This window comes from Aphis gossypii, chromosome 3 (genome assembly GCF_020184175.1).
Source record: "Aphis gossypii isolate Hap1 chromosome 3, ASM2018417v2, whole genome shotgun sequence".
Lineage (NCBI taxonomy): Eukaryota > Metazoa > Arthropoda > Insecta > Hemiptera > Aphididae > Aphis > Aphis gossypii.
Window position 1 is genome coordinate 6,465,834 of NC_065532.1, and position 17,438 is coordinate 6,483,271.

Genomic DNA, 17,438 nt, shown 5'->3' on the forward strand with positions numbered 1-17,438 from the left:
ATCACGGTTAGTACCAGTACCTTTATAGCCATAATATGTCTGGGATGTAACGGTTTGTCAGTAGTGTACACTCATAGAGCAGACATGGACTGATAAACAAGAGCAAAGGATGCTAAATAGTTTTAGGGAAAATAACAAAAAAATGTAATATAATATAAAATATTGCAATAATTGTATATTTAAGACTTTATCAGATAATTATAACATTCTAATTAAAATTCATACCTATTTCAAGTATATTAATTAAAGCACCGACTATGGCAAATATAATATTGGCAAAGGATGCTGTTGCGTCTCAGGATCCTAGCCATTCCGTGTTTGTCCCAAAGTACTAATCGCAGTAACCTAAATCTGCTGGTAAATTACTGATAACCCGTAATGTTAAAATATTTCGCCAACCTCGGCATAACTACGAGAAACACTAACTATAGCTTTTGCTCATATTTGTTAGTATTGCAGAGACAACAATTACTCAACCAAGGAGATCAAACCGTGAAGTAGTGGAATAATTAGTTAGGATAAACTTTATTTTTAATATTTGTGATAATATATTATACAAAATGATTTGCCAAGCATGCTCAACTCATTAACAGTTATTCAAAATCTAATTTTTGGAATTATTAAATACATTTAAATATTGTTTTCTTAAATACTTAAAATGGTAATACTAATTAATGAGTTTTCTGTGATTTTTATACAAACTTCTGTTTTCAAAATGACAACTCGAGTATAATATTATACATTATATTCTGTATATTCATAATACTTATTCACCTGTTGCGTAGTGGGATTTCCAATTTAGTGTAGATAATAATATTACAAAATAAAAATTTATAATTGATAATAAACAATTTAAAAATTTGCGTTAATTTTTGTAGCTGGTGCAATGTACATCTTCAAGAATGGACGTTCTACGAATTAATAAGATGTGCATTATGCGTCGAGCGCAGGTCGGTTGTAGGTTCTGGTTCAATCGCACTACGGTATGCAGCGATGGAAGCAACGGTGATCAGAGGTTTGTCACCAAAAAAAAAAAAAATGGCTTGGCTACAGACCAAAAAGATATCGCAGTTCACGAATCCTCGACACCGAATTTGGACCGCATCTGACGGCAGCGACGTCAGCTCTTTAAGGTCCGTCGCTGCCGGTTGTACGCCGTCACCGTACATAGTGTGGTCAGTCACAGTAACGTCACTCACGACAGTTATTCGTTGGATACTGTGAAATTCACATTCGACATTGTAATATTTATTGTGATTGATCATAAATTATTCTTCGTGACGTCGGGAAAAATTCTGGTCTTTAAGTGTTACGATTTTAGGGTAGCAAATATCGCGATCTTATCGTCTTATCGATTCATTCAACCAAATATCAACAATAATAATAATAATAATAATAATCTTCATCATGAAAATAAGTCCATTTACAAATAATAACATTTAATAACAGTTATATTTAAATATACTACAACAAATTTAAAAATAAAATGTTGACCATTTGAGCCATTACACGTTGTATAGGTTGCGGCTGCATTATATCGTCATCAAAATCAATGTGGTCTATATTTCTGATAAAAATCAGCAAAATTAAAGTTCACTGTTTTTACCACAATCACCAGTATCACGAACAAATTCACATTAATTACAATATATTATAGGTACGCAAATATTTCATTTTTTGTACATAGTGAAAATAATTACTGTGTACAAAAAATGTCAAGATTAGAATTTATGGAGAAGTCTGATGAAATATAATATGCATTAGAATTATTAGGTAATAGTGTAAATACACATATTTTGAATGTATAACTCTTAAATCTAATAACTACTATATTGAATTTATTAATTTGCGTTGTTATTACTTATTCTAGCATCGTTTAAAATGTTTATTAGTTGTTATATTCCATTTTTTTTTACTTTCAGTAGTACCTAGTTGATTAATATTGGATCAATTGATAATAATAATAATATTTATTATTTCTTTTTAAATTTTCAATTACAGTCTTTTAAATAAAATTTATCAATAACATACTACAGTGTATAATTTACCAATTTTACACTCGTAATTTATCTAAAATATTTTCATTTTTAGTAATTATTTTACATGAATAAACTACTGAAAAAGCATGCTTCGATTTTAGCAAAACTCTTCAAGAGTGACAAAAATAGACTTAGTGTGATCATGTGGTTCATTGCAAACGAGTAACGATAGGATCACAAAGACACAGAAAAAAACAGAATAGACTACACACTATACACAAATGACAATATAATAGTGTGTCCTATCGCCGTAAACTTATCAATTATTGGATCGCATTGAGGTAAATCCATAAAATTTAAGTCTAATCACATTTAAATAAATACAATTACACGTCATCAATGCATCAATATAAAATCAAATCATAATTGTTTCCATAGGCGCCCGCAAGGGGGAGGGGAAAGCTGGGGCACTTCCCCCCTCCTGGCTTTTCAAAAATATGATTTAAATTGAATGTTTACAGATAAATTACTATTTATTATATAACAAATCCTAACATTGCCCCCTCCTAAAAAAACTTCTGCAGGCGCCTATGATTGTTTCCCTATATAAAATTAGTATTAATGAATTTACAATAAAATCATTTTTTGTACTATGGCACAATGTTGTCCGTCTTATAAACAATGTAACATAAATAATAATTTATCAGTATTTTTTTTTTAAAAAAGATGAGCATCAATCCAGGTCTATTTTTCATTAACGTCTGAGGATTAATAATTATGATGTTGGATATGTGGATATTCACTTGTAAAATTAAGGTTTTTCATCAATCGGTTTTGTTTTTATGAATTATGTAGTAGTAATTCGAAAATAAACAACCATAGATATTTTAATTTTTTACTAAGTTGTTATAATGCTATTTTCTATACATGATATTGGTGTATTTAAATTTTAAAAGTAATTTATTTTGAGTAATTCTAAACTACCAATAGAAATTTGACATTTTTTTCCTTCGGTTGCTGATGAGATATCAATACAATTTAAAAGTTGTTCAAAAAGCTTGAAAATGTGATACCGGGTTCCTTATAAATTGTTTTTTTTAACTGTTTAAAATTTTTAAATATGAATTGGAACAATATTTTTTTTATTAACACTAAAGCTTAAAATTTTAAATATTGACAAAATCATGAATATTTGAAAATTATTTTGTTGCTAAATATATATAAAATATTCAAAATTTATAGTTAAATATAGTTGCTTATTAACATCATTTCGGTATTGATTTAAAAAATTTAATAATTATAATATAATATGATGTGATATAATTAAATCGGTATTAATATAAAATGAATAGAATAATTTTCATAGAAATAATTTTCCATGTTACTATAATAATATTGTAAAATACTCGTAAAAATATAATTAATATATTAGTTTATTATATTAATATACTAATGATATTTAGACTGATAGAAGTCTTCTCTCAGAATGGTATTTTGTACGCTATTATCTATCATTGAATTAAAATTTTACTTTGCATTACAATGACTTACTCAATAACAAGGTACATTCCAAATCCAAGCCTACTTCAACATATTTACTTTTTATTATTTAATTGTGTTGAGCTAAAAAGGCTAAAATTATTATTTTATTTACATTCGTTCATCAAATAAATGAAAAATTATACTAAAATATATATTGTTAACACTTTTTTTTTTATTTTGAAGTACTCACCAACATTTTTATTATAATATATACGATATACCTACACATATATACACACACTCGTGCACTCATATCGTGATGTAGGCATGTAGCTCATCAGTATTTACCCAGTAATCCTATTCACTGTTGATCGAGCTTCTCTCACTACTGCAAATACAAGATACCAATCGGTGTGTAGTGGTATTTACGCTATAAACTATGTGAATTATGAGTATTTAAAATATTAAAATTTCAAAATGCTCAAACCTTGCTTTCAAATTAAAAAATCGTATAAAAGTTAAAACATAAATACATATTATAATGTTCTAAACTTTTGATTTGTATTATTTATTTTACAATTAATTAAGTACTTTAAACACAATGTTTTTAAAGTTAATTTTTTTAAATTTTGTTATAGTACAGTACTTTGTGGAAAATTTAATGTCAGTCTAAGAAGACTAAATACACTAGGATGTCGCTTTTTTGGTTGGGGCAGAGGATGGGCCATTTTTTAAAGTGATGTTAGTAATTAATAGATACTTGATAAATATAATATTAAATGATGTAAGAAAAATAAATTTAGTAAAATATTATTATTCATTATTTCAGTTTTAGTTTGTAAAATGTGTATTTTACATTTTTACTACTACAAAAGGTGATGACAGACACAAAAAACCATAAATCAGTAACTATATCGCTCCTTTCAGAATTTAAAAGAGAACAATTCAATGCGATGAAAATAGAAAGAGTGGTACGTAGTTTGTGAGACAGTTTTAGTAAAAATATTCTTATATTGTTAGACAATTCTTACTATTTATTTTGTGAATCTTTTTCAAAGTTAGCTTAGCATTTTTCAATATCTCATAAGATTGTTTTGGTAAATACATTTGAAATCTAACACAGAAATGTATAACGACTTCCAATCCTATTTATTATATTAAAGAGAACATTATATTAATACAATTTTTTTTTAGAAAAGCGAGAGTTTTAAATTTCTTTTAAAAGTTATGCAATTTATTAATTAATACTACATTTGTGTAACACTAGGACATAAAAGATGCTTTTATTAATTATTATGTAAATAATGTTTATCGTATATTAATTCTTGATTTCAAGTACCTACTTTAAGTTAATTTATTTAAAATTTAAAATTATATTATAAATATTATAACGAATATGAATTATTGGGTTATGGCCATTATGAGTGAACTGTGAAGTCATCATACTACTGTCCATATAATAATAGATGGTTATGTTGAAATTCTTTATAATATTCTGCTCTATACTCAGGCAAACGAGAGAATGCACCTCGGCCAGACTCAAATTTGATTTTCCTGCGCATCCCCACCTGAAACCTATATTATAATAAGACGGGTAAACTCAATTTCGGGGTGTCGCTTGAAGAATCGGTGTATTCTTCTGCTTCACAGAGTGTAGTCCAATGGCATTTAATGCCATTCTATAGCTATAAGTTAAGATTCATCGAAAAAGATTAACTCCTTTCCCCATACCTTATATTATTTTATATAACATTTACCAGCATATCCTTTTTTCTTATTAATTTATTGTAAAAAACAATTTGACAATAATTGAATAATATCACATGATACATTTTAACCTACTCAACACTGACAAAATGTGTAAATGTGTATCATAGAATAAACCCATGTTATGGGATATCCGCCAATGGTAACAAAAACAATGAGCCATTATCATAATAATACTATCATTTTATAATTGAAAGCATTTAATATTTATTAAAATAAAAACTAAAATGGGGCTGGAGCTGCTTCTCCGGTTAACATCACCTCCTCATTTCCTCTAGTTAAAACTTAAATATTTATAGATACGGCAATGGTAAATTATATGTATGATAATAGCAGTATGTATAACGATATTTAAAATATCATTATTTTTCAAAAAACGATATAGTTTGTCATTCAGTGTTTTATACTAATTAGAATTTCGATGACTATTTATAAATTAGGCATAATAGATTCAACATGACAACAGTTTTATTGCGCCACATATTTACGCGGTAGAACAACCCGCAACTATAAAAACTGCAAACTAGTTTTTGTCGCGCAAATAATAATGTCTGTTGGACGGGTCCACCGTTTAATTTACTACTCACACGCACAATATACAGGGTGGTCCATTTATTTTTTATTATTTTTTTAAAACTGATAGTTTGATATAAATAAACATCAAATAGGTTCATTGTTTACCTATAAGCAGGTATATTTGATCACTATGTATATATAAAACCTGAAGTTTCTATTTTTTAGTAAAAACATAATAATATTATTAATAATTAATAATTAATAATATTATGACCTATGAGATAGGCCATAAAGCATATTATAATTTATTTGTTTATATCAACAACTGTAAGTAATAGTTTATTATGGATAAAGTACGTATTATAATTTCGTGTTTACAAATGTTCAACATTGAAATGTTTGATGTATTTTTGGGAGCATGTCACTCTGTTATAGTTTTTATCTCGCAAAATAATGTGTTTCCTAGGGTAACTATTGTTTCTACAATCCAAAAAGTGTTGCAAATTTTTCGTTACACCATATTTTTTTTTTTTTGAGCACTGACATAAGACACATTAATGTGAAAAATTATATATTTGTTTTTTTAAAGCTTAATGTTTTCATAATATTATAATAATTATACCCATTTAATAATACACTTAAAAATATCCTTTATTTTTTTCAAAATCTCAATAATTGACTTTTAGACAATATTATAGGCAGTGTAGCCATTTACAAACAGACCACTCCGTATAATTACGTACGAGCGACCGATGCTGCACATGTACTACAGCGGCGATCACAGATATTGTCGTCGGGCACGGACCAGACGGCTGTGGCGGCGTCGGCGGCGGTGGCGGCATCGGTAGCGGCAAGTTGAATGAACGACCGACCGACCGGCAGTGGTGCGGCCGTGGCGGACGCGTGCGGATGTGTATTGATTGGGACTGTTGTTTGGTAATTTTAATTTTGAACCGTTTTGGAAATTAGCATACACCTATAGTCGTATTATGATAAATGTGTGCGAGTGCGTAATAGTTTTGTATAAGATAAAATTTAAATAGGCGTAGTTTTTGACGTATTGAAATTTATATTATATATTATATTTATATATAAACAATAAACATATCTATCAAATACTGTCGACGAGTACTATAGACGAGTCATCCCATCGTCGACTTTCGAAGATCTGACAAGAGAATAAATTTAATGCCGATATAATAATACAATAATACATCGGCACGCCGGTGTTATTGAGTAAGTCAGAATTTTTGGTTCGTTATTATATTATGATATGTTATACAAAAAACTCATTTCTTAGTCGATTAGAATGATTTTTGATAGCGATTAAGAAAATTGGTATTATTACAACTTTTTTAACATTAGTTTCGTGTGTGTGTGTTTTTTAATTTAAAAATAATACTTAATTATTTGTATTTATCATTTACACACTTAAGTTACAGAGTAGTGAAGTCTATATAGTATAAATAATTTATAATTAGGTGTGTTTAAAATATAATAAGTACCTATTGTCGAGTAGTAGAGTATTTTATTTTACCCCTTTTTACAAATTTAAATCTAGTATTCATTCATAGACCTGAATATTTTTTTATAGATTAGATATATTTTAGTATTGTTGTACTGTTAATTTTTATGAAAGCATTTTCTTTATATTGATTAAAATTTGCATAATGCCAAAGTGTTATATTTTTCGCATACATAAAATCAATAAGCTTACTAAACACGATAAAAATCAAAAGTATAATATACCTAGTGACGTAGCTAGAGACTTTTCCTGGGTAGGTTCGATATTTTGGTATAAGGATTACTATTGAATATTTTTATTAAATTAAAAGTAACAGAATACCGTACCTATATCATACATATATTTTAAATTTTAAAACTAATAGTACCTAGGTTCTTAAAATAGTCATATAGACTATAAATTCATTATGATATAAAACATTTATTTTTGAAGAAAAGTGGGTATAGATCCCGACCTACCAGTTATACCCGCTGGCTATGCCACTAAATATAACGAATAAAGTAGGTATATAGTAATATTATATGTCATAGTAAGATATTGTAATAATAGTTACACATATTATTTCTTTGACATTAAATTAAAATTTATATAATTATTTTGAAAATTCAATCAAATATGTATAAATCGATGTTCTCTTAAAAGTTTATAAATAGGTATAATATTAATATATAGGTATTGCATATACAATCTACAAAAACATAAATCATTGTTTGTATCATTTTTGGTTTATAGTTGTTCACAGTTTCTACCAATACAATTTTTTACAATGTATCAAATAAAATAAGCTGAACTAAGTTTCTCAAAGTAATTTTGTTTATTTATCTACGATGTTTAATAAATAGTAAAAATAATAAATGTAATTACGTAAGTTAGGCATTTAAATTTTTTATTTCAGAGTATAATAACACGGTCATCGTCATTTAAGTTATTATAAACTATATATCGTTCATCAATTTAAACAAATAATATACTTAATTATATTTTACCTAGTATTGAATACTTAATTTATCATCCTAATTAATTATTATAGTGATAATGATTATTAGATGCTTATTATTAGATGTTTAGATGTTAGATGTTGTTAGATGTTAGATTATTAGATGTTTAAAATTAAAAAAATATATTACATTTATTTATAATTTTTTTAAAATACCTTAAATAGTAATTTACTAATATATATATACATTTACATTGTAGTGTAGATACGTGATAGATAAAAAATAAATAGTAAAACAAAGTACCTACATCTGTTCTTAAAAGATTCTTATACTCGTAACTCGTAATTCTCAACTCATTATTTGTTTGGTATTATTTTCTAAGATTTTGATTTAAAAACGAAAAATATATATGTTATATAACATTAGTAAAAATATTTGTTTATGTTTTTGTTTTCAAAACTTATCAAAAATAACTTAACTAGGTATATACTGCTTATTATATACAGATCATAAATATATGAACTCAATTATTGTACTTTGTAATCTTATACTTACATGTTAGTTCATACGAAACAAAAATAAGTAGAAAATATTATTATAATATACAATGCAATATGAATTAAATGAAATCTAATTTATGTAATATTTGCACCAATCGTACATATTTATCATAATAGCGACTATCTTTTTATGACAATACGTATACTTTATAGTTTAGGTCACACTATTATGTATAAGTGTGAATTTTCGTCGATTTCTTTGTCGAAATTTACTGTCTTTCTCGATACAATTCTCCTCTAAACATCTCATCTACAATGTTTCTTGTTATATTTTTCACTTTTTATCGCAATTATTATTGTTGTTTAAAATGAAACTTTGGGAGGTCTTTAACCCTTCTAAATAGAAATACGGTTCCTCTCCCACCGAGTGTCGATACGTATTATGTATGTTTTTACGGCGTCTAAAGGATTTTATTACTATTCCCCGCCGACACCTTTCACCGCCCACAAACCATATGTACCCTGAGTTACGTTAAAATAGTAGCCGGGCCGACTCGATGGAGCCATTTTTCTCCTTGTTATTGAAAAACTAGGTACCATTTATTGAAAAAGGTTCTCTCCCAATTTAATCGAATACTCTCACTACTGAAATAGTAAAGTACTTTTATATTTCACCAACGGAAACTGTGTAAAATCATAGTAGCATATGAAACAAGAGTAGATTTTAGGTAGGTACATTATCGTGTAGTTGTGTATAATATATATATACATATTATAAACAGAATATTCTCAGCAAATATAATATATGAAAATTATTTCTATAGAAAAAATATACATTTATATCATTTGGTTTTACATTATGTATTATTAGCGTGCAAAATCTCGTAAATACCTATACCATAATTTTATTGATAGTTCATGATAAATAAATCAAATTATAATAAATGATAAAACAAAATTAATTATATTTGATTTGAATACATTTCCAAATTAAGGTTTTGTGGTAAAATATTTATTATGTGTATTCAATTGCGTAATTTTAACATTTCCAAAAATTCAGTAGTATAGTATATTTTTTTAACAATTCTATGTTAATTTATTTTTATTTGATAGTAATTATTCAAATATTATATATTTCTGGAATAAAAATTATTCAATGAAATGAAATTATATATTGCATTACATCGATTAGAAGAAAATTATAGTATTTTTTTTTTGTGGTTATCATTTTATAGTTTAATAGTATAGATAGTATGTTATTATAATATTATTATATAGATAAGTCCAACTAAAATAAAGCATTTTAACAATTATATTTTGTAACCATTAATATATTTTATTATTATTTAAATAATTATCATATCAAATCGCTTATTTTAACAAACATATATAGTGTTTTATATAACCAATGTATAAATATTGTTTGCTCATTAAAATTATGTTGTTGAATACATTTTTAATCTTTTAATTTAAATTCGATTTTTATATTACATAACTATACAAGCAATTATTTTGTTTTAAAATAAACGCATATACAAAACTTAAAAAGTTAGCAATCTGCAGCCATGTTTGAATATCTACCTCCTACATTATTCTTATAATTCTGCCTTTTAAATTTGAATAAGAACTTAGTATATTAGAAAAATGTCATCCTCTATTATAGTACCATTAAGCTATTATAATACACTTAATAACAAAAAAATATACTTATTATTTTTCATGAGGCCTTATTTATTGTTTCAACAAAGTGCTACATAAAATAATGATTATATTTTTATGAAGATTTTTAACATTTTTAGTTCACAAGAATTATTAATAATTTGTACCTATATAATTTTTCTTATTACGTTAATGTTATTATTATTTAATTTGCTTAACGTTTATTCACAAACCGTATTTTACTAATCATTAAATAAGTGAGTTGCCAAAAATGACATTAACTTACAATGTTATAAACCACTTTCTGTTGTCAACATAATGTAAAAGAATAAGTAGATTTTTATTGCCATAAAAAAATAAATGATATATAATATTATACACGATTTCTTGGAAAACTGCAGTGTCATTATATGCCATTATGTATAATATATATTGTGTTAATTGTAAAAAAACAACTAACATCATGTGAGTCTATGATATCATTATAAATGTATAAACAAATAAACGTCTAATATTATATTCCAATACTTTATTTTTGGGTCTGAGTCAATGATATGTGTATTTGGACGTCAACACCAATGAACATAACAAAACCTAAAGGCTAAAATAATTGGAGATTCTAAAACTGTGGAGAACAAGGATATTTTAAAGTTGTAAATAGTAGGTATCAAACAAATGTATTACAATGTTTCCCTAGCAGCCCTCTGTAGTAGCACTCGTTTATTATTTAAATATACAATTTGATAAGACAAAAAATATATATATGTGGACATTTTTGGGAAAGATGAAAATTCAAATATTTTATAAACCAGAGAAAAGTTCTTTTGTTTGATTTTAAACAGTTTTGATAGCCCATCTTGTTTCATCTTGATTCCATAATCTCTCGAGTGTAAGAATAGGAATTAAAGACACATGGCTTAAGTTAAAAATTCTTATTTTGTCCATAAGCTACAAACTATTTCAAATTAGTTACTGATTTATTAATATAATGATGGGAATTCATAAAATTATTACCTAACTTGGAGTACCAAGCCGTCGGTTACATTCAGTCAATAACGGGATTCCAATCACAAAACACAAAACTAAATAAACTAAAACATACTTCTACATAGTATGTTATTGTTACAACAATCGTCTGAATTTTGTATATCGTCAATTCTATTCAATATTATAAATAAAATAAAACAGTTACCTTATAATTGTGCCACAATAATAAAAAAAAAAACATTAAAAGACTGCATTGATTGAAAATTATGAAGTTATGCGTTGTAAAAACAATCAAATCGAGGAAACAACAATTTTCCATCGTTGTACTTGCTTATACGATGTAACGCTTATATACCTACGATAATATTATGATTTGAAATATTTAGCATTTGCGTAGGTAAACGTACTTATTGTTGTTTTCGAGAAATAGATCTAAAATGTTATTATTTATTTAGACGCATCGCGTAATTAATTAATAAACCTTTTTTTACTGGCACGTGCATATGCGCATATGCGTATAGATAGATAATTTGAATTACTCGAAATTCGATATATTCGCTAATAATTGGTACGTCAATCACTATGTATGAGTATAAAACACGAATAACATTTAAAATGTTTAAATATTATTAAAATCTTTATTATTGAATAACAAACACGATATAATGTTATAGGTACGACGGATCTATTACACACCTGTAAAACGCTCAATAAACATTATCGTCCCGTAAACATGATAATTTATAATTTAATACGCACAAATTCGGGGAAGTATTACGTCTACGAGTTCCGGCGCGGTCGTCTACGCACCACACCGGTGATAAAACAATATAATAATATACTGTATTGTGTTATACGGTAGTGAAACTTTCGTTGACTCATCATCGCGCGTTCTGATATCGATCGTGTTTTGGTGGCGAGCGACAAACCTCGAGGCTCCCGACCGATAGCTAATATACAGTAGACTTGAGACTCTGTGAGCAGTTAGAAAACCCACACCTACTCGCCAGCGTACCGAACAGCGTCTTCCCTCGGCGTGCCAATATACAGACCAAAACCATAACGGATATCGCGTGGACGTGCTCAATTTGCGAGTTATTGTGCGTAGTACTGCAGCCGTGTGTAAAATTAACAATAATCGTGATATTTTATATTGTAAGTCACATTGTTATCGTTAGGTATTCGATTATTCTATTAGAAACGATCGCGGAGTGCCAGTAGCAAAAAATGAAAAAAAACACTGACCAAACAATATAGTTTTATGTTATAGACGACCATGTTGTTATACGAGGTGATTAAGCATTAAGCACGCTCAATCCTATTTTTTCTTTAACAATGAATTTGTTCTAATTTGGATTTTTGAGCTTAAAACAGAAAAAGAGTTTCATGTTTGAAAAAAAAGAAGTTTGTATTTCCACAAGACACTCCTTGAATTGTACTAAAAAATCTCAAAAATTAAAAAATATGATATTTAAGAATATTTAAAAAATCAAATTTTCAAATTTTGAATAACTGCACTGTTGGAGGAAAAAAAAAGATTGTGTATGCTTGAGTGAATAGGTACTTAATATTTACAACGTATCTTTCGTACGAGACGAAAATTCCGTTAACATTTCTACTATTTGCATATGTTGAATATGCGCCAGGGTAGCCTTCGTTATATAATACTGCATATAATAAATTAGAAGTAGCTACTTAATTGTTTGCCTTTTGGTCAACATGTCTTGTACCGGATACACTGCATATAAAATACGTTATAGGTCATTATTTCGGCAATCCTCAGTAATTCTAACCCACAAAACGTACTCTAAGAAACGCTTTTTTATGCCCTCGTAAAAACTCTAAATTATACACTATATTATATATATAATATGACTATATAATAAATTAAATGAGCATAAAAAATGCAAAAATATTTATTTTTTAATGTATGTATTTATTTGTATTGTTATAGTGTTGTGCTAATATTACTAAATCACTCTAAAGTGGATATGATATAGTTTATTTAATTTTATATAAAATGTAGGTATATTATGTTACTAAAGAATTCTTAAAAATCTTTATCCAAAATAATTCCACTTGTTGGACAGATTGTAATTTAAAATAATAAATATGTTATTTAAATTGTGAATCCAATAATTAAAAATCTATTTCTTTCATTAATATACATTTATTCATAATTCATCAAGATCAAATGCATTCAAATTTAAAAGTTAACATTATATTTAGTAATACAAACTACAGTATAAAAAAAAAAATTAACGTACGCATTTATAGTACAATTTATTATTAATGTAGGTACTTTAGAATAATACAATTTACAATTGGACAAAATTCGCTAAAATTACTTTAAGTATCCATCAGTCTATGCTTATTGCTTGTCTGTGGAATATAAATATACATGTATCCAATATTTCAGTGTGTTGTGTACTTGTTTAATGTGTATTCTCTTATTTCTCTTAGTGATTTTAATGACGTTCGTATTGTATTTCACAGCACGTGTTGTATCAGACATAAATGATTGTTGGTTGGCGTATGATAACATGCTAGAGGCCCGAATGTTCGTCGAGCGTATGCCGTTCAAATTACTGGTTGTTCGATGGTTACTTTTGGCCATTAGCGTGCAAAACGTTTTTTCAAGACCCTTGCAAGAATCCAACAATACACGTCGACGGACCCGGTCAACGCCAATATTTGATGATGTGGTAAGTGAAGAAATAATAATATATATTTATAATTAGGTAATTCAATACCTAAAATATTATTATTTAACATTAACCTAGGTATACATTATTATACCGAAGTCTTCACAAGTAAATGATAATAATATTTATTATTATAAGTTTATCATAATATTTTGTTAACTATGTAGATACAGGCTACAGATTAACACACATAAAAAGGTTATAATGCGTATAAATTATTACTTGCTACGTTTTAAAATTTTCGCATTATAATAGTTTTATTACAAATTATAATTTATAATAGGTAGTTAATAAATATAAAGAAAAATACGATATTGTCATTACTCATTATTGACTATACCGAAACAATAATTTGTCAAATTCTAATAGAAATCGGTATTATTTTTAGATTTTAGCAATTATAATAATTGAACTCTAGATGCACTATTTATAAAATTATTTGGAGAAAATTCATCAATTTATTTTTATTGTTCAAATCGTACTATGTATTTGTAAAGACTTTATCTAATACGAATGCTACTAAACGATGACATTTAATTTGTGATATAAAAACAATGTTGATTTGAGTGGTTTAAACACTTTAAACTTTAGCTAGTGTAAGGATCAAATTTAGTCACATGGCATTGATATAAAATGGAATTGCCTGTTTAATCGTTTAATAAATATTGCCATAGGTGCAATTAGAGGGGACTTGAGGTGTCTTAGCCCCTCTAAATATTTGGATAGCCGCCTCAAATATTATTATTATTTCAGATATTATCAATTTTGCACATTCCATAAACAAAATATACAAACATTATTGCATTTATTCTAGCTCCCCCCAAAAAATGACCCTAGTTGCGTCTAAGAATATTGCAACAATAGTATGCATTCATGATTGTGTATTTTAATTTATTATTATTACAAGACCAATATATTCATAGGCCATAGCAATACATAATTAATTATGAAATATATATAATTATTGTTACCATATATTTTAATAAATTATTTTTACAAACATTTAATTACACAAATTGTAATGTTTTTGGAGTGTTTGTATGATATAATTTACTAAACTTTAGCTGTTTAATTTACATCGTACTCATTATAAACAAGATAGCTAGGGCATTTAAAATCGTCAAAATTTGCGAATTATGAAACACTATACTTACAAAACTACTATACTTTCGGGACATTTTCCATTCATACATACCTATATGAGTGTGTGTATTAAATATTTATATAATATATGTTATCTAAAATATTGTGATCATATTCTATATAAGTAGTGAAATAACGATTTTTTTTTAAATCTGTACTTCTACTATATGATTATAACATATATTGATATAAGAAATAAGTAGGTATATACGATCATAACATATAATACATACCAAAATGTATATGTTGACAACGAGACATAATATATTAATTATTCTAAAAACATGGAATCGACGAAAAATGATCTGATGTGTTAGCTTGTAATAAGTTAGTGAATAGTTAGTATGAAATAGTCGACAGATAAACTGAACTTATATATTTTATCAACAACAGCAACAGTCGACTGCATAATGTAGTAATTATAATAGTATTATGGTCATCGATCGTAACGCGGGTAAAAATAAAAAAAATAAAAATGAAGAAATAATAAACAACAGATGGAGACACACCCGTTGACGTACGACGGTTGACGATTGTGATGGATAAACGCGTACCGCGTGTCTGGTTACGACGAGGAAAAACAGATAATATATTATTATAAAATAAAAACTTGGCGAATGGCGATAGAATGATATTCAAGAAGAAACGAGTTCTTGGACGGTAGATCGGTCGCATGTAAACTCTGCAGTTGGACACCAAAGGAGAAACCGATTCCATCGTTCCTCGTCGCAGCAATATTCGTCATCGGCCAATGCGACGTCGCTCATTCTGTTTTGCGGGCCGGAAAATACCGTGCCGAGTGATACTGTGTGATGACGGCTCTACTGTGTAGACCTGCAATACGTTTTCGCAGCATCCATTCAGACACTATACTGTAGAGCGACTGGACGATAGCTCATAAAAATCCGAACGTTTATACGTCGAAAAGCATGACCGTTTCAATTGGATGTTTGCAATTCAAACTAATCATCAGATCGTTCATTTGACGCAGTGCGTGTTGTGGATATCGATGATGCGTTCCCAAGCTTATCAAACTCTCAGTTAGTTCGCTAGGTTTATTGGAAATTAAAACTCGAACATTTTGGATAAATCAGGTTCGATATCGATGCTATCATATTTTATAAATTACAAACACCAAAACACATTTTTAAATTTTCCGTATTTCTCGTTTGCCCCTAATCAGTTAAAACAGAGCATATTGTCGTTTAAAACTAAAACAAATTATTGAATTGAGCTTTTAATTCTGGTGTTCAAAACGTTCAATTACAAGTTCGAACGCGTGAAAAATTCTGAAATTCGACCCATCCCTAGTTATGAAGTATCATTTGGGATGTGAGCTCGTGTAACGAAGACACTTGGGCAATCCTTCATCGCAGACATCGAATTACAATATTTGTTAGAACACAGATAAAGATAGAACCAATTCGGCTACTCTACGAACTAAAATATGTATTATGTTTTAACACCTCGTAAACTTGCGCATCACTAATATATATTTCGTTGAAATTCGCGTATATTATTTGTGCCACTGATATACGAGTGTCTTATCACGATCGGGCCACGTAGGTTTAGAGTTAAGAACCTTACTGGATTTCACTGATAAATTATGTTTTCACGATAACTTTCAATCCTTTCAAATGGGTTACGATTTATCATTATGATTACTTCCAACACTAGTGCAAACGAGCTTTGTCCATATTTATATATATTATATATTGATATAGACTTAAGTAGTACTTGAATTAGAAATAAAGAGACAGAATAATATTATACTAAACATATGTATTCCTAAGTACTTAGCCACTTGAATATACATACTTAAGAATATTATAAGAATAGAAAAGAATTTATTTTTCAACAATTTAACTTTCCACTGTAATTAGAAGGTATCGGAATTACAAAATTAGTACTCTATAGTACCATTAATTTGTTCAAAAAAAATATTGAAAATATAATGTATTAACAGCATATCAGGCACCTATATTAGCATTTATTTTGTACCTATTTAAGTTTATTGAAGGAAATGGATTTATTTTCGTATCCTAATTCGTTAACTCTTTGTCATAGGTACTGTGTAAAAAAAATTAGAGACTCACTGGTTGAAAAACACCAGAGGCATTCGTAATATTACGGAGAGTGTTGGAAGGACAAGTCTGGTTTGTATTGTTATTACTTATTACATATTATCTTGATTACGAATTACGATAGTCTATTATTCTATTATTGTGGAGTCAAGC

At 27.6% G+C, this 17,438-nt stretch overlaps 1 protein-coding gene and 1 long non-coding RNA gene across 4 annotated transcripts in view; both read left to right on the plus strand.

Annotated features, from left to right (window-relative positions):
• The first annotated feature begins 2,018 nt into the window (after positions 1-2,018).
• On the plus strand, positions 2,019-4,470 carry LOC126550884 (uncharacterized). Its single transcript, XR_007604940.1, has 3 exons — positions 2,019-2,320; positions 4,100-4,202; positions 4,291-4,470. It is a non-coding gene; the product is annotated as an uncharacterized LOC126550884 (long non-coding RNA).
• A 2,059-nt stretch (positions 4,471-6,529) lies between these two features.
• Positions 6,530-17,438, plus strand: part of LOC114123777 (matrix metalloproteinase-2-like) — a 43,307-nt gene continuing 32,398 nt past the window's right edge. The window contains exons 1-2 of one of the 3 annotated variants that reach the window (XM_050203427.1): positions 6,530-6,680; positions 13,850-14,058. In XM_050203427.1, the coding sequence (XP_050059384.1) occupies positions 13,897-14,058 (162 nt within the window). In that variant the 5' untranslated portion in view covers positions 6,530-6,680; positions 13,850-13,896. Of the gene's footprint in view, positions 6,981-12,284; positions 12,509-13,849; positions 14,059-17,438 lie in introns of those variants that run through there. The other 2 variants (XM_027986861.2, XM_050203428.1) reach the window with 2 other exon arrangements.